The sequence below is a fragment of the Callospermophilus lateralis genome, chromosome 11 (genome assembly GCF_048772815.1).
Source record: "Callospermophilus lateralis isolate mCalLat2 chromosome 11, mCalLat2.hap1, whole genome shotgun sequence".
NCBI classification, from domain to species: domain Eukaryota; kingdom Metazoa; phylum Chordata; class Mammalia; order Rodentia; family Sciuridae; genus Callospermophilus; species Callospermophilus lateralis.
In genome coordinates this window covers 757,807-782,352 of record NC_135315.1, presented here as the reverse complement: position 1 = coordinate 782,352, position 24,546 = coordinate 757,807, and the positions used below count along the sequence as shown (strand labels likewise).

General features: G+C 49.6%; 1 protein-coding gene across 3 annotated transcripts in view; it reads right to left on the bottom strand.

Annotated features, from left to right (window-relative positions):
- Window positions 1-16,083, bottom strand: part of Csnk1d (casein kinase 1 delta) — a 29,733-nt gene extending 13,650 nt beyond the window's left edge. For all 3 annotated transcript variants that reach the window (XM_076870805.2, XM_076870807.2, XM_076870806.2), the window contains exons 1-4: window positions 15,693-16,083; window positions 8,529-8,639; window positions 874-1,022; window positions 94-322 (exon numbers count right to left, since the gene is read on the bottom strand). In XM_076870805.2, the coding sequence (XP_076726920.1) occupies window positions 94-322; window positions 874-1,022; window positions 8,529-8,639; window positions 15,693-15,768 (565 nt within the window). In that variant the 5' untranslated portion in view covers window positions 15,769-16,083. The remainder of the gene's footprint in view (window positions 1-93; window positions 323-873; window positions 1,023-8,528; window positions 8,640-15,692) is intronic.
- Window positions 16,084-24,546: the final 8,463 nt, after the last annotated feature.

The window sequence follows — 24,546 nt, the reverse complement described above, 5'->3', positions numbered from 1 at the left end:
GTACATGTCCACAACCCCAAGGTCACCTGAGAAGCTGGCCTTTCCCAAAGCTGAGGGACAGATATGCCCAGTGGCACCACGACCTAGGCTCACCGATTCCGAGGTGTGTGTTGATGGAGGCGTACCGCGCCGTCCCAGTGAGGTTCTTGTTCTCTCGGTACGGAATGTGCTGGTGGGTCCTCGCATCCCGGTACTTCTTGGCCAGCCCAAAGTCGATGATGTAGACCAGGTTGCCCTTTTTCCCCAGGCCCATGAGGAAGTTATCTGGCTTCACATCTCGATGGATGAAGTTCTTTGAATGAATGTACTCAATACGACTAATCTACAAGGGAAAAATCAATGCAAGAAGCAATTCAAGACCTCTCAGAGCACCAGCCTCAAGAGAGGCACATGCTCTCTCTTCCTCAGCCAGAGCAGAGTGAACACACCACCAGGAAGGTGGACTGGAAACTGACCAGTTGCATCCCCAGGCAGCTCCAGCTCCCCTGCCCCAGGCCTGGGTGTCTCCTCTCCCTAGCTCTACAGGGGTGGACAGACAAAAAACTCTGTTAGACAATAGTGTCCATCAGCGAGACTCTGCACAGGCCACACACAAGAATCCCCTCAGAAACCATACCAGAGTTGCTGGGAATCAACTGTGTGATCCTGAGAGAACTTGGGAAGCCCATTCAATGCAACCACATACTCAGGGAGGTGGGGGTCCTCTCTCCAATCCAATCACCCGTGTCATTATCTGAGGCCAAGGAAGCCCGAACAAATTCCTGTCTAACGTGCCTAATAATGGAGCAACAGCAGTGAATAACATACTCCATCAGGCAGTAAGTGTCTACCAAGTGTCCACAGTGTTTGGGCATCAGAGACAGGAAAGCTTACCATTTGGTCAGCAAGCAGCAGAACAGTTTTGAGACTGAACTTCCTGGAGCAGAAGTTGAAGAGGTCCTCCAGGCTGGGCCCCAGCAGCTCCATCACCATGACGTTGTAGTCCCCCTCAGCCCCACACCATCTGATGGTAGGGATGCCCACTGGAAGAGAAGCCAAATAGAGCACTTGAGCCTAGGTCACAGCACCAACTAGCCTCTACTCAACTGACAGGCATCAGAGGTGTGGGTTAGCGTTGGGGGGTCAGAAGACCCTGGCAAAACCTGTCCTCAAGGACCTGAAGCTAAGATTAAGCCACAAATGCTAAAAACAACACAGAACAGACCCTGTTGAGGGTTAGAGCAGTCAGTGACGGGAAATGAGATGCACCTATGCTGACTTCACACCGTTGGCCTCCAAGGGTGGGGAGTGCAAATTCCAGGAAAGAGAAAGCAGGAGGAGCAAGACAGCAGTGTGTGCAGACTGGCCAGCAGGGCCTACTGGAGAGAGACCACAGCCTCAGAGAGATGTGCAATGCCAGATCAAGAAACAAAAGAGAGAGGAGCTGTTGTGGGCTGGCAGGAGAGAAGACATTCTTGTTATTCACTTCTGATGTTGATGAGAAAAGCAAGAGCAGTGGAAACTCTTGGGGATACAAATAACCCAGATTTTTAATAGACAACTCAGTGGAAGAGAGAATAAAGAACACTGGATAAACCTAACAGAAACACCTGACCCAGAATGCCACAGGAGGGAAGGGCAGATCTGAAGACATGAATTAGTGTGACCCACTCCTGAAAAACTGGCACCAGAGCCCACGCACAGCCACCAGCTACAGGAAGGCACACAGTGAAGCTGAGAGCATGAGCTGATGGGAGCCTCCAGGTCAGGACCTGAGTGCTACAGGAGCAGGCACATGCTCACAGGACCTCCAGAGCACACTGCCTGGTTCTCTGCTTGCCCCACCGCAAACTCCCATGAGACCCTCCTCACACATATCCCGACTACTGTCCTGGGGGCAGGTCACAAGCCTCTTGGCCCTTCCATAACAAGACTCAGCCTTATAGTATGCGTTGATGCCAGCAGGAAAATCCACTCATCAAAAATCATTTCAAGGTGGGCAAGGTGACACACACCTGTAATCCCAGCAACCTGAAAGGCTGAAGCAGGAGGACTGCAAGTCTAATGCCAGACTCAGCAACTTAGCAAGATCCCATTTCATAGTAAAAAGGCTGGGGATGTGGTTCAGTAGTACCCCTGGTTTCAATCCCCAGTGCCAAAAGAAAAAAAAAAGGTCGTTAGCTTTTTCCTTGATAAGTAATGTTTTAAATATTTTATATTAAGAAATCGTTTCTTACCTCAGAGTCAGGAAGAAATCTATTTATTATTTTCTTATAAAAATGTAGAAGTCATTAATTGTACTTCTAGCAGAGATGGAGTAAGAGGAACCCAAACATCCTCACATTTACAATATCCAAGGAAAACCCCAAAACCACACAAAACATGGAAGAAAGTTTCTAAGACAATCACAGTTTCAGGCAGACAACAAACATAACTTCACACCTGCACCCCAGTTTCTGAGTGTGACCATAAAAACAAGAACCAAAAAGACCCATGTAACTGAACTTCATTCCAGAACACAACTGAAAAAAAGGTGAGCAACGTGAAAATGCATGGCCCACAAGAGGGTGGAATTACCAATGCCTGGCATCTGAAGGCCACCAGGCACACGAGGAGGTTTTAAGGCAGAAAACCACCCAGTGAGGTCAGGCCCAGAAACTGACCCAGCTGCTGGAATCAGCCGAGAATGGCACAAGATCTAAGTTATAATGAGGTAAAACTGACAAGGAAGTTAAAGGCACGAAGATATAAAGACCCAAATCTAATGTCTAGGGCTGAGAACTACAGCGTCTGGAGCAAAAAAACACACCAAGTGGAATAAGGAATCGGACACCACAGATTCACCCACAACAGCCAGCACTGAAACTCAGAGAAGGCCAGCGAGAGCCCCCGGGAGCTGTGGGGCAACCCCAAGCCGCGGATGGAACTGGAGCCCGAGAAGGGAGAAAGGGAGAGGACAGAATCCAGCTCTGTGAAGCAGAAGCACAGAACCACCCTAGGCACGCTGCACGATCTGTGGGTAACACTGCAGCCCCAGCAGCCCTGCACCACCAGTGAGGAGGGAAGTCTTTTCTGCAGAGGAGGAAAAGCCAGGCGCCAGGTCCGGACCTTCACAAGGGGAACACAGCAGCCACTGACAGCCCACCCTTGTCATCACTCATTTATTTTATTTGAATCAAATTGGCCATTTGATAAAAATTGAAAGATAAGAATAAGCCTACCTGGGATCATGGGTAACCCTCTATTGCAGAAGTCACTCAGGGAGTTGACTCTCGACTGCAAAGCACTCTGAAAATCTGCAGCACCCTGATCACCAGTGTGTGAATCAGACCAAGTATTCAAATAGCAAAGACACACATAAGACACACACTAACTCTGACAATCCAGTTTACTTGTAAAATCTCAAGATTCTGAGAACAGCGAGTGACCTTGAAACACCAGTGGTCACTGTGAACCAGTTCCACGCAGGCCCGCAGGCAGCTTTCAACCGTGTTCCCTGTTCCCGGATCCGTGGACAAGCAGGCCCACCTGCTGAGTGGGCACCTCTTTCCTTCGGTGCCATGTTCTGGGCTCACTGTAGCTCTTCCTGCCCTGCTCTAGACCTGGCCATTTCTCCAAGCAGTTTGGGCTCCTCTCAGTGGGAACCATGCAAGGGCCAGGTGTGTCACTGCTCCTAGGTCCCATCTACAGCCACAGCAAGACAGTTCTGATCAGAAGCACTCCACAACAAGCTGCACTACTTGGAGTATAGAATTCACCTTGCCCCTTCCCTCTTCTCCCTCAATTCTAGACTCATCTTGCCAAGTAAGAAAAGCTGCTGGATTTTGATGAAAATTTCACTGAATTTAAGAGCAACTCAGAAAACTGACATTTCAAAGTATTCCTTTCCAGATAGCTTTTGTATGGGTTTCTTTTTTTTTTCCTTTTTTGCTACTTTAAACGCATTTTTAAAACTACATTTTGTTAACTGATTATTGTTGGTATAATAAAATGAAATGACCATATTTTGCTCTTCAGCTAAACTAAACTTCTCTCTTTCTAGGTTCACCAAGTAAAAATTTTATTGTCTATAAATAATAGCAGTTTTCAGCAATGTATTAGGTCAAAAAAAGTTACAGAATATAACTGTACTATACAAATTCAGAGCTGTGTCTATCTGGATACACAAGTGGCACAGACTCACCCAACTCTGGGTGCACCCAATCCAAGTGCCCTTTCCTTCCAGGATGAGGGCAGCATTATAACACAGTGGTAACATTGTTACCACCTGTGGCATTAAAAAAAGAATAAAATACAGTTACCACCAAAGGGCTCCTGCTCTCAGGGATCCCTGGCCAGAAAAGATGAAGCTTTGTGGCATGCTTCATTCTCAGCTGCCAGCAAACGGGTGAAGCCTATGCACGAGGGGCCACAGAAACACTCAGGAGGACATTCCTGCTGATGCAAGGTAAAGAACCTTCTGGTCACAGGCTAATAAACAGGACTCTGTGAAACCAGGCATTTCACACCAGCAAAATCCAGAACCTAAAACGGATCTGTGCCTGAAAAGTACCAATTCTGGTGTTTTTGTGGAAACAACTGAGGCCAGCAGAGACCCAAGCACAACAAGGTGGACACTGGTTACTGCTGTTGCCACTTATAGCTGTGAACCCAGATGCTTCCCCTTATGGGGCCTAAGAACCAGACAAATGTTTGGGATGAAATCCAGGGGACAGGGTCAGATACTGGCACAAACCTTCCTTATGATTTGCAAGAAGATACACTACAAATGTGGGGACTCAGCATTAATACAAATGAAAGTCTTCATGAAATTTTCAGCAATTTTAAGATGACTAAAAATAGGGCTGGAGTTGTGGATCAGTGGTAGAGTACTTGCCCATCAAGTGTGAGGCACTGGGTTTGATTCTCAGCACCCATATAAATAAGTGAATAAAATAAAGGTCCATCAACATCTAAAATATTAAAAAAAAAAAAAAAAAAAAAAAAAAAGATGACCAAAAATAAAAATGGCAGCTGGGAACATTGGCGCAGGCCTGCAATCCCAGATCTCCGGAGGCTGAAGTTGGAGGATCTCAAGTTCAAGGCCACACTGGGCAAAACTGCAAGACCCCAATTTAACAAACAAAACTCCTGCCAAATGTTTCCTGACATATCATTAGTTAAATTTTTGAAAACATTAATGTCTTGTGGGATGACAGAAACAAAAACAGAGCAGGGCTGGGGTGCAGCACAGTGGCAGAGGACTTGCCTAGAGTTCACTAGCTCTGGATTTGATGTCCCACACTGGAAAACAAAAACCAAAAACCCTGGAAACATCAAGGGGCAAGTGCCTGTGGAGACAAACTCGTGCAGGGCAGGTGCCCATGCTCCAGCAGGGAGCCCAATTCCCTGCTCGGGTGAGTGGCACAAGCGTCCACTCTATCATTCACCACACCTTTCTTGACACACACGCTTACAGTTCCCCACACCTCGTGACAGAAGGATCATGGTGTGTGCACCCCTGCCTACAGAGACCCCACTCTCCCTGCCCAGACCACACCAGCCACTTTCAACCTGGACCAGAAGCAGCTGTGAACCTAGTAAAATGTTCTCTGCTGGGGGGCTTACTAAGAAGAGCATTCTAAAGCTACTCCTGGGCACATTAGGGTTGGAAAAGAGCACTGACTTTGGTCTCTAGGTCTATCTGGCAGTCACTTAGTGTCGGTAAACACTGGCTGTCTATCCCAATCTTTTACCAACATGGTTAATTTTAATTTATTTCTGCTCAAGTTTTCTCCCCGCGCCCCACTTTGGTACTGGAGATTTAATCTAGGGTGCTTTACTACAGAATCATCTCCCCAACACCACCCTTTTAAAATTTGAGACAAGTTTCACTAAGTTGCCTAGGGCCTCACTGAGTTGCTGAGATTGGCCTTGAACTTGTGATCCTCCTGCCTCAGCCTCCCAAGCCACTGAGATTATATGTGTGCATCACTGTTTTTGACCTATTGTCCCAACCAGATTGTGAACAGATGGAACTCTCTGGGCTCTTAATGATGCTCAGTGCTGCAGGGCAGAATACTCAAGTTCCTGCCTGTGTCCCTGGTACACCAGGAAGTCTCCTGTACCTCACTTGCAGCATGTGGTTGAGGAGTCAGTACATACTACACAGAAACACCTTGACAGTGAGGACAGAGTGTCTCCCTGAAGTAGCGTGACCACCCGAATGCAGTAGCTCTCTGGTCAGGCACTGTGGCACCACCAGCCTTACAAATTTCCCAGATGAATGTGTTGTAAGTCAGAGAATGATCACATCCACTCTGCCCTGACTTTCTCTTCCAGCACATCCTGAGATGACCCACATTAAGCAAGGTCAGAACAAGCACTGTCAGAGTTAATTGTTGTCTCTTCCTGAAGAATAGCTCACAACCACCTATGCAGAGGACATGCTGCAAGAGGCTGGAGTGCAGCAAAGCACAGTGATTTCCAAGCAGAGCAGGTGCCTTCATCCTGTACCTGCTGACTCTGGTGTGGTCCTGGCTAAAATTCATCCAACAGGAACTGCTGAACACAGTATGCTCTTCTTCCCCTTTTGTGGTATTAGAACCTGGGCTCTGTGCACACCAGGCAAGCACTCTGCCACTGAGCTGCACCCTCAACCCTTTTTGTTTCTTAAAACAAAAATCTTGCTAAGTAGGCCAGGCTGGACTCCAACTTGTGATCCTCTTGCTTCAGCCTCCCAAGTAACTGGGATTACAGGAGTGCACTGTGATGCCCAGGTGCAACATTATGTGTTTTCTAGAGCAAATCTTCAAGGTATCTACCAAACACACAACAGGGTTCAAAACCCTGGTTTATCCAATAGTAAAACCCAACCCACATCTGGGGAATGGCAATCAAAGGCCCAAATGGAAGAAAGCCCATTTTTTTGGAATCATGTCTGGATTCCAGAATCCTGGAAAAGCGATGTGGGCAAAAACAAGGGAGCAAGTGATTCCTCCCACTCTACATTAAGTTCAAGGCAGGAGGCAATACTATCCACCAGGGGCAGCTGGCATGGTCTGCAGACAGCTCTCCACAACTGAGGAGGAGAGAAGCAACTGGCAGAGAAGAGCATGCACAGGGAGCAACGATGGTGCTGGATCTGAGACCTACTGGGTGGAACAGGTTCCTCTCTGGCCACTGCCAGATGTCTGCACCAGTGCCCGTTCCAGGCTCGTGAGGGGCAGTTCTTCCCTCTCTCATCACAGGCTCCCCCAGTTTGCATGTTCTCATGAAGAATCACTCCTTAATGCTTTTTTTAAGCTTGTAGGTTTTATGTAACCCCCAGCAAAGGTCAAACCCAGTGTCACCTTGTTCTACTCTACTCGTCACAACCTAAAAGCTGCATTATAATTTCTATGCCCCAGAGAAGCTGATCCTCTACAGAAGGTCCCTCAGAGAAGTCTCTGGCGACCTCTGCTTGGGACAACAGTGGAGGAGGAATGACACCAGAGAGTTTTCATCACTGTAGCCTCCTCTGGTCACAAAGCCCAGGACACGGTGCTCTGGACATCACTAAGATGAACCACAGAAACAGGTACAGGTATGCTATTTTGAGATGTACCTTCAGCCAAAGACACTTTATAACAAAAATGCTGCTTTTGTGGTGGGAAAACCTCAAGCCTCAAAGATTCCCTCAATATCCCCCTTCTCCTACCGGCCCTTTTTGGTCAATGAAGACAATGTGGACAAATGAGGGGGACTCCCTCTACCCTCCAACTATAACAGTACTGAAGGCTACTTCTAGCAAAGTGCAGCCATCCCTCAAATACAAACACTGCTCCCAAATGGGTTCCCTCACTCAGGTCAAGACCAGACCCTCAGATGAACACGTTGATGAGCCCCACCCTCCACAATGTTGCTGTTTCCATGGATTTGAATTCCCCAGTAAAAATTCTCTTCTGCTCCACTAAAACTATATTTTAAGTCCAGAAAATTCTAAAAGCAACACTTTTGAGATCAAGATGGATACGCTCTGGTTCCAGATCTGGTACACCTACTGGATTCAGGCACCCCAAGGTCCTGGGGCAAGGTTCTACAGAACTGGAACAGGGACTGACCTGGAAAAGTGTCACAAAAGTTGCTGAGTTGAAAACTTTTATTGTATTCAAGAGAAAACTGAAGCCAGACAGTCTGAAGGGACCCCCAAAGCTGTAAACACAATATGTGACCCACCAGAGGCCATAGTACAATATACAATATCACTGGTGACACCTGCCACCATCAACAGACACCATGCATTTTAAAATCCACACGAATCCTACATTTCAAGGACAGTGTAACCTAGCAGAAGCTAAGAAAAGTGGTATGTAAGCAGAAACGTATACAACTATTTCTCTTTGTTGAGTGAGGTCTTATGTGGCTGAGCCAGTCTCTTCAAGGAAGAAGCCACAAACGACTTGGTCAACGGTATGGACACACACCTTTCCCTACTTTCCCAAAATAAACCAGAGAGACTGGCTTGAGACACATCCTCTCTCTTATTGGATAAAACCTTGGCTTCCTCCTTCAACAGGTAAAGGACATACCTCCTCCTTGCATCATTTTGTAGATTTTGCTCTCAATATGGAGCTGAGGGTGTTTGGTTTTGACACATTCAAGCTTGATGGCAACCTCTTCTCCTGCAGCAATATCCGTACCTTGGCAAAGAAAGAAAACCATACACATTAATCATCCGATGTCTACCAAATGACCCAACATCACAGTTCACTGCAGAAATGCTGGTAGCTTTTAATTTTCTGAGATAAACCAAATGATGGATGCTCTCCATTTTCGAAGATGGTATCAACGGTTGACAACCGTCTGACAATTGTCTGACATGCATAGGAAAGTTCATTTGGAATTCTACCACCTGCTTACATCTGTACCCAAGCCAGGGTCGCCACAGCCAAAGGGCCTTCCTTTCTGGTCTCCACCTTCCTTTCAGCCCTGTCCACCGGCCTCTGCATTCACTTGCCCAGGGCATGCCACTAGAAAGTGCCATGATATTTCTCCATGCTGCCTTAATAGGCCTTTGGGAGTGTGCTTGAGTCTCCCTCTAGAATGAGGGAGGGGGTTTAAATGCCAAACCTCCACAGCCTCAGTCCAGACAGGTGTAGCATCCACTCATCACAACCCTCAGCAGTCAGGCAGTTTCAAGTAGGCCCAGTGCCTACGTAGCTGCAGAAGCCATTTCCAGCCACAGACTCTCAATTAAGCCAAGGGATTCCCTCACTCCCTTCCAGGGGACGTTAGATAAGAAAAAAGGACCCTTCCCAGGGCTCCACTGGTACCACCTATGGAACACATACTGGGCACACAACTTTTGTCAGTTTGTGACTAATACTGTAATGAACTACTCTATGAGTTTAGAGTTTTTTATTTTTATTTCATTCTTTAAAATATTTTTCTAGTCGTCAATGGACCTTTTAATTTTTATTTATTATACGCAGTGCTAAGAACAAACCCAGTGCCTCACACATGCTAGGCAAGTGCCCTACCACTGAGCCACGACCTCAGCCCAGTTTAGAGTTTTTATGTAGGGATGTCATGCCTCTGCTTTTCTCCAATAAGGACCTGCAGAGCTGGCAACCACCTTTCCTCCAGGCTCACAAGAGTGTTCTCGAGTCCATACCTGACCTGAAGCCCTACTTGATAACTCCTGACCCGTTTTCATCACACGATGCAGCCAAGGGCTCTGAAAACAGAAACAAGGTCTTCTGCGATGGCACACCTGGCCCTCCTCTCCCCTCAAAGGGGCCTTCTAAATAGGAAGTACTAGCTACTCAGGAGGCTGAGGCAGGAAGGTCATAAGACTAAGGTCAGCCTGGACAATTTAGAAAGACCCTGACTCAAAATAAAACAAACAAAAAAAGGCTGGGGATGTAGTTCAGTGGTAGAGCTCCCCTGGGTTCCATCCCCAATACCATGCCCACCCCTGACAAAAGTACAAAACACTTTCATCCTGCCCAGGGATGTGGTCATTTGCAAAGTGATTAACAGGGCTCCCACAAGCTGAGACTCCTAGGAGAGCCCCCTTTGGAGGCTGTGCTAGACAGACTGCAGTGGAGGCAGAGCAGTCTGGCCAGCCCTAAGCAACTCAGCTTCTCTTCTCAGTTGAGATGGGTTGAGGGGACTCTTCAGACTGTTTCACAGGGATCTGGGGATATAAAGGGGCTTATGGTTACACAGTGCTTGAGTCCCAGAGGAATAGCAGATCAAGGCCAACAAGCATGAGGACAACATGACTGCTGTTCAGCAAGCCCCCAAGAACCAGTCACTCTGGTGGCTCAGAGTTCTGCACAAGATGCAGCACTCCCAGCAAGCCTACCAAAGCCCTGGGCAACGCTGAAGATCTGCAGTACTAATAGCACTTGATCATTACCAGTGGCCACTCTAGATTTAACTTCACATACCATTCAATAGACACTTTGGGGCCAATCACAAGATGGTAACACAGCTCATTCTTCCTGCCCACAGCTGGGACAATCTATCCAATTGCAAAAGAAATGACTTCATCTAAAACATACCATGCGGATGAAAAATGACCTCTGAGTTCCCCTAAGGACCTGGACTCTGAGCTGAACTCACCATCCAGGAGGAATGATGACTCATCTCACCAGTTACATCAGCGACTCCCTGCACCTCAAAGCAGCACAGCTCCGGGGGACAACACCACGCTCCTTGCCAGCTGGCAAGTCCACACTGATAGGACAGTCTAGGGCCAATGAACCTAGGACCAGGATCTTCACGAAGATGGAGGATGACTCTACCTCTACTACTCTGCAGCTGATAAAGCTCATGTCTAACAGTCACCCCTACAATACTGACAGTTGTGGGAACAAATGACCACTGGCAACTCTGAAACATAACCTGAATTATATCCTGCCATGCAGCCAAGAGCACGTGTTGTAATAGCAAACAGAGCCAGTTTTCCTGCAAGACCATACAGGAAGATTGCCCTGAATCTGCTGACCAGCTGGAAAGGAATGGTAGTTGGGAGACTGAGGCCTTCAGGAACTTAGCAAGACCCTGTCTCTAAATAAAAAATTAAAAGGGTTAGGGACATGGCTCAGTGGTTAAGCACCCCTAGGTTCAATCCATGGCGCATGCGCGCGCACACGCGCACATACACACACACACACAGAGGCAAAAATCAACCAAAAAAAGACAAATGCTTGAGAGTAGTACACCCTTACACCCTCCAGGATTTCCTTCATGGACTTCATTACCTAGCAAGAAGAAAGACCAGGCAGACGGCTTCTGTGCACCCTGCAGGTCCCAATGCAAATCCACTAGCCTGAAGCCCTGCCCCACCTCCCTCGCTGGCAGCATCCCCATGCCCCACCAGCAATGCTTCCCTACATTGCTACTTATCCAAGGGGACAAACACAGGATAAGGAAGCACTGACAAGGTCTGATAGCCATTTGGCATTGTTGCAACATGTCTATCTTATTTTATAAAAGTAGAAATTATAAAACCTGTTCCTTTATTACAAGTATGCCTGAGAAATACTCTAAAAAGGAACAAAGGCATTTAAGAGCTATGATTCAGAACAAGACAAAATCAGGTAACCAGCAATGTTTATTCAGGTTGTATATTTGAGGACATTAATCAAACCCTTTTTTGTGCACCTCAATGATTCTGGTCTTCTGTTAAGACAGGGGCTCCCTCACTCAGCATAAATGTCGGTCTGTGTTTAGATATAGGACATTGCTAATTCAAAAAAGACAAAATTATATCCTTTGAGTTGAGCAGATAATAACAAGTAGTGAGTACTGGTGTTGTGGCTCAGTTGGTAGAACGCTTACCTAGCACATGCAAGGCGCTGGGTTCCATCCTCAGTACCACATTAAAAAAATTAAATAAATAAAGGCATTGTGTCCAACTACAACTAAAAAATAAATACTTTTTAAAAAAAAGAAATAACAAATAGTGAATTACATAAACATAACCCAGAGCATGACTCTGTCCCGGAATAGGAAGGAGTCACGCTAAATTACCAGCGTGGCTGTTGGTAATTCCCACCCAGGGTTATCAATAGAAAATAGGGAACCACCTTGGAACAACAGGTCAAAGTCATCTTTCAGGGAAACTGACAAGGTGGTGTGGAAGAATATCATGACTTCTCAATGAGATGCTCATGTAATACCATATTCCAAGGTAAATAGAGTACCAGTAAGAGGCAGTGGGGTCACTTCTCATGGTCAGCCAGCAGTGGGGTCACTCGCCAGAGACATCAGGGTAATGAGGGGAAAACGTGAAAACCAGAGATGAATAGGTTACTAAAGTTTAATTTTCCAAATATGGGACATCACGTAGTCTGATGCACAGTCCATCCAGGTAAGAGATGAACGGACAGATGAGACTCCCAGAAACTGAAGGAGTGATGGTGAAACAGTAGTCAAGAACAAACTCCATTCTCCTAGCTGGGTTCTTGACCATACTGCTTGCTTCTAGAAAACAAATGATGAGACCAAACCTAGACCACATGGCATCTTGCAGGCACTCTATCCACAATGGCTAACACAGTGACACTCCATTTACCATGACACCATCAGACAAACTGGCCTTCAGCCTGGCCCATGCCACAGGCTTTTCTTCCCTGATACCACCACATTGGACTGGGAACACATGGTCCACAACAAGAGCACTGGCTCCATTTTCAGATGTTACCAAGTTTCTAAGAGGCACACTGCCACCCAAAATGAAAGTATTTCTGGTTTCCTCTGCATCAAAAAAACAAAACAAAACAAAACAAAAAAAACACCAACTCCAGTGATGGGCTGACACTGGGAAGGACACTGGGCTGAGACTGCCTTAAACCTACCTGCAATACCAGCACATGACATCCTGCCCACATGTGCTCTCCACAGGCCTGTGGGCTGTGCTACTGTTCCAATCTGCCCCCTAAAGAGCCTTCCACACGGGTGGGCTTGGACTGAGGAAGGAGACTGGATTTTTCTGGCTCCCATTGTAGCTCAAGTCCAGTACACACGCTTTCTGAAACTTGGACATTCAAGAAACAGCTCTACATGCTGCCCCTCTCTGAAGGGACAATTTTGGGAAAGATGTGCACAACACGGTGGCACTACAGCCCTTTCTCCTGGCTACTGCACAGCAGGAGGTCAGAGGGTACAGGCCAACTAGGGGCACTGCCATAAACTCAAGGATAGCCTTCCCTTCCTTCCAGTCTCAAATACCTGGAAATACAGAAAAGTCCTGGGTTGAAATCCAAAACTACAGTGTCAGGCTCAAAGGAAGATGAGCCCCACTGGAGGAGTGAAGTGCTTTCTGAGAAAACAACCAGAGTTGCCACAGTTAGGAATGGTTTTAATCATACTCACACCAGAACTCACACATAGACTTTAAGTCACAGGATAAGGCATGGTTGCAGAAAAATGGCAGATTAGCCCACCCATCCCATGGTCTTCAGACTCTGAACCTTCCATAGACCCACAGTTCCATACTCATGTTAGTACAGTATTTTTGCTTCAGTTCCTAAGTGGGGTGGCTTGAAAGGGGAGCAACGTGGCCAAAGAGACAATGCCAATGTAAAGACTTGTGGTACCCAACCCCATGCAAGTGAGTATGCCCTGATGGACAAACCAGTTCCTTTTAAAACACACAGAGGAGACAAAACAAATCCCTCCGAAGAGGTTGACCCACATGGTCAAGTGCCCACTGTGTCCAGCACAAGGTACCCAAAGCATGCAACACTGAGGAAACAGAACCCTTGTGAAGTCTGCATGCTCATGCAACATGCTTACACTTCTGAATGACATGTGGCAGCCAAACCACAACTTGATTGTCAAGAGTCAATCTTCAGAAAGCACAGTTATTTGGCAAGGTCTCAGAAAGCAAAATATTTCAAAACACCTACTTTTTGATGCCTGCAAAAGGGTGCCTAACAGATTGACTTTTCAGTACAGCTCCTAGATCCTGAGGTTAAAACCTGTGCCCAAATCCATTGTTCTATAAATAAGCTAAACAGCTTCCATTTACCCAGCACTTCTCAGTCCCAAAACACTGCCGAGAAGGCATCTGGCTGACTACTTAGTTATAAATATTTAAATAGTGAAACCCAAATGTCTTTAGACCATACTTTTCTCAACAGGCCATTAAAGCAGAAATACAAATTCAAAAACATCAAATGACATGTGATGGGGTTACCCTGTAGGTTAACTGGGAACCAAAACTAGTTATGAACTACCGGACAGGGCCAGTTCATTAACACTGCCAGCCCTCAAGGTCCTGGAAAGGGTGGGAGTGAGAAGCACTCAAACTTGGGATAATCTGAAAGGCAAGGCCCAAGGCACTGCTGACTCTCAACCATCCCTGACAGGGAGATACACACCCAGGCAGGGCCGCTCAACATCATAACTTTACCCTAACTCAAGCAGCAGTTGCTCTGCAGACCCATCACTGTTAGGCCACACACTCTCAAGTTCAGGGGTTTGGAAGAATTTGTACACAATTCCACTGAGAAAATTAATGGAATTTTAAGTTTAGAAAAGTTAATTCTATTTCAAATTCCCAACTAGAAGCTTTAAGCCAACCTTTTATTACCCGTGTATACACACATACATCCTTTTACTAACACAACTCAGGACATCCCCACCCAAGTGTTTTTTCAAGTCTACCTTGAGAACTTTAAGTCCAAAGTACAACTCATGAGAACTTTCCTACCACTCCCCTCCACTTCTGCCAACATCGTTTCTTTGTCTGAAATCAGCTAAATTTAGTTATTTTTTATTTCCAGGTATTAAGTATTCAATTCAGATGCTTATAATGTACTCAATGACCACTCCAAGGTGGAGGGGCTCTGACCAGGGCCAGCTAAAGTCCTAGCTCAAGGGGAACATTTTCAGTCTATTTATGACTAAGGTGGTAACTTGGAGAGACATGGGGCCCCTCCAGTGGGTTAGTTACCTGAAGCTGCCACTTTTGGAAAAGGCAAGATCAGACAGCAACAAGGAGCCTTCAGAACCAGCCCAGGGTTTCCCCATTTGACTGGGCCACTCCCCACCTCCACACTGCACTTGGGTTGTTTTGACATTTCCCCCCCCATGTGCAAGACGCTGGTCAGTCTGCAAGTGAGTGGGTGGAGACAGCCAGCGCAAGACCCGCGGTGGAGCCGCGCGTGGCCTTTGTTTACTGCTGTGACCTTAGATGGGGGTAGGGAGCCAAGGCCCCGCCCGGCAGCCCAGGCCCTGCCCCTGCCCCTCCGGGCCCCACCCCCAGGACCCTGCCTCCCCCCCGGCCCCCGCGCAGCCCCAAACCCAGGCCTACCGACCCCGCGGCCCCCGTCCCCGCCCCCGCCCCTGCCCTGCAGACTTGGCCTCCAGGCCCGGGGCCCACCCAGCCCCAGCCCCAGCCTTGTCCTCAACCCCTGCCTCTCTCTGGGGCCCGGCGGCCCCGCAGTCCCAGCCCCAGCCCCAAGCCCCTACCTCTCCGGGGCCCGCCCACCTCCCGGGCCCGGCCCCGGCCCCAAGCGCCTGCTTGTCCCCTGCACTCAACCCCAGGCCCAAAGCCCCCAGCCTCTCCGCCACAGACTCAGCCCCAGGCCCGCTGCCGCGGGCCCCTGCCTCCCTCCCGGGCCCACCGGCCCCGCAGCCCAGCCCGCTCGCCCGTGGCCGTTGGGCGCAGGCCCGGCCCCCCGCGACGCCGCCCGCGGCCCCGCACCCTCCCGCGGCGCTCGACCAGGTCTCACCGAGATAGATGTCTCCGAAGGAGCCGCTGCCGATCTTGCGGCCCAGCCGGTACCTGTTCCCGACCCTCAACTCCATGACGGCGATACGGCTCGCTCCTGCCCGCCGGGCCGCTTCCTGGGTCTGCGCTCCGGGAGGCGGCGCCGCTGCTGCCGCTACTGCGGGTCCGGTCCGGCTCCGCCCCCCTCACGGCCCCGCTTTCACCATCGCTTTCCGGCCGCCCCGCCGCTCCCAGCGCCTCAATACGGGGCGGATGGGACAGTCCGAGCGCCGCCGCCGCTGCTCCGGCCCCTGCCGGCCCCGCTTGCCTTCTCCCCGCCGCGGATGGACTCGGATCTTCCGGGCCTAAGTCCCCCTTCAGCTGCCTAAAGGAGCCGCCGCCATCGCGCTGTGACGTCACTTCCCCTAGCAACCCGGGGGGCGGGGCCACGCCGCTGGGGCGGGGCCCGACGCTTGCGCATGCGCCCAGTCGCATCCGCTCTGAGCTCCTCGATCCCGGGCCTGTCCCGCCTTCCCACCGGCGGGCTCCCCTTGGTCGTGCGGGGCTTTTGGTTGCAAGTGTCAGGGAAGCCAGCCGGTCCTCTCGACAGACCTGGGAAAGGTGCCAGGCAGTGCCCTTTGCACGAGGACAGAGGGCCCCAGCCCTGGATCAGGGGTCATAAGTGTGCAGTCCACCCTGACAGGAGCTGCCATTTTCTGGACTTTGGGCGCTGCAGGACATCAGTACCTGCGGTGTTTGGCTGCCCACTCCTTCTCAGTACCAAGCGAAGGGGGAGGAAGAGCTGGCCTCCTGGTCCACCTCTGTCCACCTCTGGGCCCCTCAAAGTGGGCAATAAGATCGGTGGATGGTGAAACCACCAAGGGTGCCGAGGGTGAGGCCTAGACATCTGTCTCCTCCTTCCTTCAGTGCCATCAGCCTGGACACGAAGTCAACATTTTTATCTGATCCTTGTTGAATGTGAACTTGCTTCTGGAAAAAGCAAACAAGGATGTGGAAGTTCAAGTTGACAACTGGCTTCGAACGGAGGAATCCCCCAGAGAAGCCCCACACAGTAAGTGCAGGCACAGGCTCTCTAATCATGCATCTCTGCTCACAGCCCAGCAAAAAACGAAGGGCCATCGAACAGCCTGACCGTTGGACAGCTTGATGCCTATGTTTGAACATTTGGCACCTGCTCTGTGGATTAAAGCTCTTCTGTACCCACAGCGCAGCACCTGCCAGAAGTCCATTATCAAGCGCTGGACACTTTGAGATGAGATAGTCACAGACTGTATAGTCAGTCCAAGCTGGGCACGTGGCAGTAAGACAGACCCAGACACAGAGACTTAAAACATCAACAGTTTATGCCATGATGGCAGGGCATGGTGGTGCACGCCTGTAACCCCAGCAGCTCAAAAGGCTGAGGCAGGAGGATCATGAGTTCAAAAGCCAGCCTCAGCAAAATTGAGGCACTAAGCAACTTAGACCCTGTCTCTGAATAAAATATAAATAAAATACAAAATAGGGCTGGGTACGTGGCTCAGTGGTACAGTGCCCCTGAGTTCAATCTCTGGTATCTCTGGTACCCACCCCCAAAAAAGAATTTATGCCATGAGACCAGAGAGAAGAAGCAGCCAACATCTCAAGTATTGTGTCATCAAGTCTGAAGGAAGAGAGACACCTGGGAGTGTCTTGCTTTGTCTTTAACCTGCTTGTGGCCCTGATGCTTCTTGGGAGTCTGAAGGAATCACTGTGTGCTGGACAGATAGACCACCCATGTACTGGCACATGTGACTAGCACTACGGCAGTATGTAGGGACCTCTGACATACAGAAGAGCCACCAAAGGGGCACTTCTTAACCTTGCCTGTGGGGAGGATAAACTGCCCATGAGGGGTCCCTTGGGCTGGGCAGAGGCACAAAGTATCCAGGGAGCACTACTCCCACAAAAAACATGACCTCTCTTTCTGGGCAGGATCACCCCAAAAATGCCCATGAACTGCTGCCACTGGCCTGTGCCTGGCTGGACTGTAAAGGGTGAGCATGGGGAGGTGAGCACAGTCTCACTGGTCTTAGCCAGGCCCCCTTTAGCTCTTCCCTCTCCATTCTCCTGGCTGGAAACCACCCTTGACCTTGCATGGTCAGAGGCCACCTGACAACCACCAGGTCAAGTTGCCCTGAAGACGAGAGTCCAGTTCAAGACGTTGCCTGAACTCCCTCACTCACAGCAGTGGAGTGAGTGGCTGTGGGATCCTGCGTGCTCCCAGTCTGGCTTCTTGCTGTCTGTCCAACACCTCCCCCACCAGGCATCCCAGGCCCCGCCACAACCTGCTCTTGGTCCCAGCATCCCTCTGACCTGACAGCAACTCCTAGCGCTTTCTTCTTAGTGAATGGTGTCAATTCTCTCCTGGCAGCTTGCCAACCCTTGGGTGTGGGAGTTAAGGTCATAATTCTGCACTAGGATCCAGATCATTTCTGACTGGGACAGAACCTGACTTCAGGAACCACACCAGCACCTTCTCTCTTCTTCCACTACTATGCCCCTACAAGCTCAGCTTGCAGCTAGAGCAGTCCCAAACTGACCACCTGAAAAGCTGAGCATGCCCCCAGACACTGCAAGGAGTGCTTGGTAGGTGCTGCCCACACACAGTTGGGGCCTCCGATTTTTGGGCCATGTTCTGTAAGCCCTGGATCATCTTGCAGTACCCTGTGTTTCCCTTAGTGACGGAGAGATGATGACCCTGGGGACCTCCAGCCTGTGCCGAGGGGGCCTCAGCCTGGGGTCAGCCTGCTTGAAAACTCCAGGTCAGAATCACTCCACTTGCACATGACAGGAGAGGTCTCCAGAACCTTGGTGGGTCTCTATGGCCAGCAGCAAGGAGTCACCCCTTTGTGGTGTTTGAAGCTCTCTGCTGACTGATGTCCTAGCCCCTGCCCCATAACTACCCTTATTCCCTTCAGTCTGCTGTTTGAACCATAGCCAGATTTTGCAAAAAAGGGCCATCCCACCTTTCCCTGCTGCTCCTTTGCCGACTTTGCAGAGAGATCCTGTGCCCCAAGACCATAAAGTCACCCCACTCACCTACTGCAAAGCCAAGGCCTGGATGCCCCTCAGTCTTGCCCACACTCTAAATAGAGCCACCATGTGGAGAGAGCAAAATGTGAGGTAGCAGGATCCTTGTGGGGATGATCAGGGGAGGCCTGCCTCTGCCCCAAACTGGTGGTCCTGAGCAGCTTGCAGGTCAGTGTCAAGGCTGTGTGTTAGGGTCTGAACGTGCCCCTCACAGTTCAGGTGCTGTGAACAATGCCAGTGGGACAGAGCTACAAGGCAGGCCCTTCAGAAAGGGATCAGGACAGGATGGTTCTGGGCTCAGGTAGACCCAGGAGTGGCTCCTGGCACAAGGGGGTACTTAGGCGCCTCCACCCTTCACACGTGTCCTTTGGCCTTCTACCTTCCACCGGGGGATGGCACAGAAGGCTCTTGCCAGATGCAAACCCCTTGACCTTGGGCTCTTCAGCCTCCAAAGGGTAAGAAATTTTATCTCTGCTCATTGATTGGCACCCTGACCCTGCAGTGATGGGGATGAAACCAGAGCCTGGCGCATGCTAGGCAAATGCCCTATCCCCAGCTCTATTCCTTATAGATTACCCAGTGGGTAGTATGTGGAGAGCCACTCTGAATGACCCAGCCTTCACATACTGAAGCAAGAGGCACTGACCAATCACTAAATTTCACAGTGACTTGGACATTGTCCGGGTTCAGGAAGTTGAGGGCATGACTTCAGGTGTAGGCGTGTCACCCATAGGGTGGAGCTGTGCTCACCTGTTCCTTTGTGATATTAACCCCTTGCCCTGTTTGGGATAGAATGTTCCATGGAAACACCCTTTGTGTGTCCCCTTCTCTCACTCTGACTTTGGGTGTGGCCTACCCAGGTGTCAGTCTTTATCTGCTGGCAGTGGACATCAGGAAGCTAGACTCATCTCCCTGAAACCGACTCCCTTGCCTCACTTGAGTGGCTTCTCCCCAATAAAAGGGGTCAGCACCTGCTCTCTCTCTCTCTTTCTGCAGACCCTTAAGGTCAGAGGAGCCGTCACAGGACACAAAGAAAAAGGTATCTCTGTCTCTTGTGTGGTTATTTCATGCAGCCCAGTTCACCTGGAGTGACCCTGAGTGTTTTAGTCATGAGGAATGTGACAGTAGTATTCTGTTCCAACAGCAAAAAATGGATTTGCACTAGTGGCTTTTCTTTTTAGTTGTGTATGGACAGAATGCTTTTATTCTGTTTATTTTTATGTGGTGCTGAGGATCAGACCCAGTGTCTCAGACACACTAGGCAAGTGCTCTGCCACTGAGCTGCAGCCCCAGCCCCTGCACTAGTGGCTTTTTGAGACTGGCAGTGCTCATACCCACTGGAGCCCAAGGCCCTAGCCTCTGCCCCTGTGTCCTGATGTGACTAGCCCTCTTGGCTTACTGCGGAACTTTGTGACTGGCCCTGGTCTGGGCTTCATGGAACACCCTGGGTATTGGGGATTAAAGACCTGGTGGCTGCTGTTGCTTCCTCTGGGCCCTTGCTCCAAGTTCAGGGAGCTCCTGGTGGCAACTGGGAGACTGTGTGTGGGAGGGAGGTATGGAGAGCAGGCTAGAGGCCAGGAAGTGTATGGGAGGCACAGGAAATGGGCAGTAAGCCCCAGGAGGTGATGTGGAGCTGTGGACAGCCTGTGTCCTTTGTCTGTGGTGGAACTCTGGGGACCTGCTTTTGCCTGGGGGGTAGGAAAGGCAGCCAGTCCAGGAAACTTCTTGGAGCTTGAGGAGGGTCCATATAGGCTTGGAGTAGTGGACCTGACATCTGGGTGCTCTTTTCCCCTGCCCCCAGGGAACCCCTGGAAGAAACCTCTGAGAGACCATTTCTGGCTGGATTATTTCCCCTTTTACTTGCAGGCTTTGGTCTGAGCCTCCAGGGGTAGCATGATCTGACAGGGTCCCTGTCCTTGTCGAAGGTGGGGGTGAAGATGGACAAGCCAACCCACATACAAGTGAATACAATTGCTGGCTGGACAGAGGCTATTGGGGGAACCCAGAAGGGCTGCTGTTAGCAGCTTCTGGCAGCTTCCAGGGGACTCACTAAGGTCCCAAGGACAAAGAGTGGCCTTAGCCAGAGGGAGAGGGGTTAGGGTGAAGGTCCATGGTGCGATGTAGGGGTGTTCCAGGAGAGAGAGGTGGGGATGTGCATGTTGAATGAAGCTAACACCCAGCTAAAGGCCGAGGGTAAGGCCAGGAAGTGCTGGGGTCACCTAGGGCTCAGGTGAGACCCAGACATCCAAGGGACCCAAGGAAAAAAAGTCCTTTAGGTTCTCAGAGCTTGGTGGCAACCCTGATGACTAACTGGCTAGAGGAAAGCAATCCCTGACTCATACCAGAGCAACGGAAGTGAGTTCATGTCCTAACCTCCTTAGATCCATCCCAGCTTAACTGAGGCCTGACAGAGCCCAGGGCTGTGGTGCAGGGTTCCTGGGTATACTACACAAGACACCAGCCACTGGCCATGTGGAACTAAAGTAGAAAAGCAGCTGCTCAGTGCTCAAAGCACGTTCCAACCTCAATGATACCTGGGTTTGGCAGCAGAGCTGGACAGTCTGCCAGAGAGCAGGGGCTGATTTTGCTCCCTGCCACAGGGAATGGCCCAGTAGGGCCAAGACAAAGAGCTCTTGCCAGACCCAGCCCCCAACTACAGCAACCCCTGGCCATGCAAAGGTGGGCTCAGTGGAACAGACTCCTGCTGAGGCTTTGGGTCAGGTGAGCATGGACCCCCGAAGAGGCCAGGCAGTGGCAGGAGTTCTACTATGCTAGCCCTGGACAAGGCAGAGGTGGCCCACGTTTGTGGATATTTGAGGCAGGGGCTGTACTCTCTGAACAGAGATGGTTCAGGTCTGACATTAGAGTCTGAGCTAGGATGCTCATCCCAAAACTGGATGCTTGGACCCGACTGGCCCTCGGGCTGGGTGCAGCTCCAGTCTTTGTGGGCAAAGGTGTCCCAGGGTTCCCTGGCCCAGTATTTCATTCCCTGGCTCAGGAACATCCCTCCCTCTGCCTTGGCATTGTTAGAAGCCCCATACCCTCCTGAGCTCAGGCAAATCACAGAGCCCCTGGTGGGTGGGCTTCCCCAAGGAAGCTGGAATTAACCAAGGTTCTTGGCATCTGCCCCACTCTCCCACAGGACACCGTCAATATGCTCTCTCCTCCGGACAAGAAGAGCTCTGCGCTAGTGGGGACGATGTGTCCTTTCTGCTGCCCTCATCTGTGGCAATGGACAGTGGCCCCCTAGCAGGATGGCATCCTTTCCTGCAGACCCTGAAGAGGAGGGACCAGGAGCCCTCCAGGCTTGGCCTGCCTCTTGCACAAAGCCAGGGAGGCGCAGCAACCCACATGGCAGCAAGAAGCTCTTCAGCTCTGTTTACCATGGGTGAGTGCAAGGGTCCCATGGAGAGGAGGCATGCGGGGCACAGGGGAGCCCTAGAGTGGTGGAGAGCCAGTGGGCTTGCAGTCTGGGGTCTGGATGCTCCAGGCTTTGAGGCAATGGCAGGCACTTGGCCCAGAGACTTCCAGACTCGGGTTCTAACCACCATCCCCATCAGAGGCTCTCAGCAGGCTTGCTATCCAACCCTGTCCTGATCACTTCTTGGAAACATCAGAGGCCTGACTGTCCAAGCAGTGGACAGAATGACCACTGGTGCTGCCCATCAGCTTCCTGGTCCTCCATGTGGACTGTGCATACTGACTGAACAGTATGAGGAGTTGGGGGAAAGAATCCTTCTTTGGAGCACTGCCTCTTGAAACGATGAGATGGGAAAGGCACTTTGTCTCTGTGATCTTCCTTCCCTAACATCCCAAGCCCCAGTCAAAAAAGGAGGAAAACATCAGGCAAATCCCAGCAGAGGGGCAGTGTAAAAACACCTGACCAGTGCTCCTAACTGTGAAGATGAGAACAATGAAAAGTCTGAGAAAAGCACAGCCATGAGGAGACAGGACAAATAAGTGTCACGTAGGATCTCGGATGGGATCCTGGAGAGAAAAGCATCTCGGGGAACTTGGATGAAGTATAAGCTTTAGTGATGCACCAACACTGGCCCTAACGGAAGCTGTTAACAGAAGGGAAACTGGGTGTGGGGTGTGTGGGAACTCTCTGATATCTCCACAGCTGATCTGTAAACCTAAATTCATTCTAAACTAAAAATGTTACGTAAAAAATCTTTAAAAATTGCTTTAGTTTTCTGATTGTTCCCACCACAAGCTAAAGGTCTTCCCTGTTACTCCCAGCTTGCTAATAACAATAGGTCTTTAAATCTATCATTTCTTGAGATGATAAAATACAAGCACACAAAACACATCAACAGGTTTGCCTGTGGGTCAGGGGAATGAGCAAGGAATGATTCAGTGGAGTGCTGCGATGGAATCAGAGAGACCTTGCATATTCCATGACCCAGGGACTGCCTAAAGTAGATCCATCAAAAGAAAGAAAGAAGGAAGCCAGGCAAGGGGTCCCACCTGTGGTCCCAATACCCAGGAGCTGAGGCAGGAGGATCGCAAGTTCAAGGTCAGCTAGGGCAACTCAGTGAGACCCTATCTCAAAATAATTTTTAAAAACGGGCTGGGGATGTAGCTCAATGGTAGAGTGCTTGCCTAGCATATGCGAGGTCCTGGGTCTAAATCCCCAGCAATGCAAAAACAAAACAAAACACAAATAAAAGAAGAAATTGGTTGTAAGACAGAAAGCTGGTGAGCCAGCTGCAGAGCCTCACTGACTTTCTGGAGAGCATCTGTTGACCTGGCAGGGAGAAGACCGGCCACTTGATGCACCAGCCACAGGATACCCATTGTGAAGTTATGGGAGATGAGGAAAACCAACAGAAATAGGGGCTGGGATTGTGGCTTAGCGGTAGAGCACCTGCCTAGCATGTGCAGGGCCCTGGGTTCAATCCTCAGCACCACATGAAAATAAATGAATGGAATAGGGGTATTGTGTCCAAGTACAAAAAAAAAAAAAAAAAGGAAAAACAACAGAAATTAATGTCACAATTTAAGAAACACTCAATAGAACTATTTTTAAATATGGAAAGAGAACTAGTAAGTATGGAATAAAGAAAAATTTGGACAATAATACACTTTAGAAAGATCTGGGTGTGTTAGGCCTAAAATCATCCTTACTAACTCTCCCTCTCCTGGTATCACACCTTGAGTCCAGAAACTTCACAGGACTATGCCAGAGAGCCCCTGAGGATCCACACAGAGTCAGGGATGGGATCGGATGCCTGCCTGTCTTCTTGGAAACCTGGAGGTGGTAGTGATGTGTGTCAAATGTCCATGGGCTCTTATCACCTCCTAGGTGAGGGTGCTCCAATACCCACTGGCCAGAGTTAGCAAATAAAAAAGTATAGATAGATTTTTACTTCATATAAGCAAAATATAAATTTTCCACATTTTAATTGGTACACTATAGTTGTACGTAATGGTGGGATTTGTTTCATATTCATACTGTACACATATGATTATCATTTGGCCAATATCACTCTCCAGCACTTCCCCCCTCCCTTCTTCCCACCCTTTGGTCCCTTTCCTTTACTGATCTCCCTTCAATTTTCAAGAGATTCACCCCTACCTTCCTTTGCTGTTTTCTTCTCTAGCTTCTGCACATGTGAAAACATACAACCCTTGACCTTCTGGGCTTGACTTACGTCGTTTAACATGATGGTCTCTAGTTCCATCCATATTCCTGCAAATGACATATTTTCATTTTTCTTTATGGCTGAATATAACTCCAAAATATACCACATTTTATTTATCCATTCATCACTGATAGACACATAGGATGGGTCCATAGT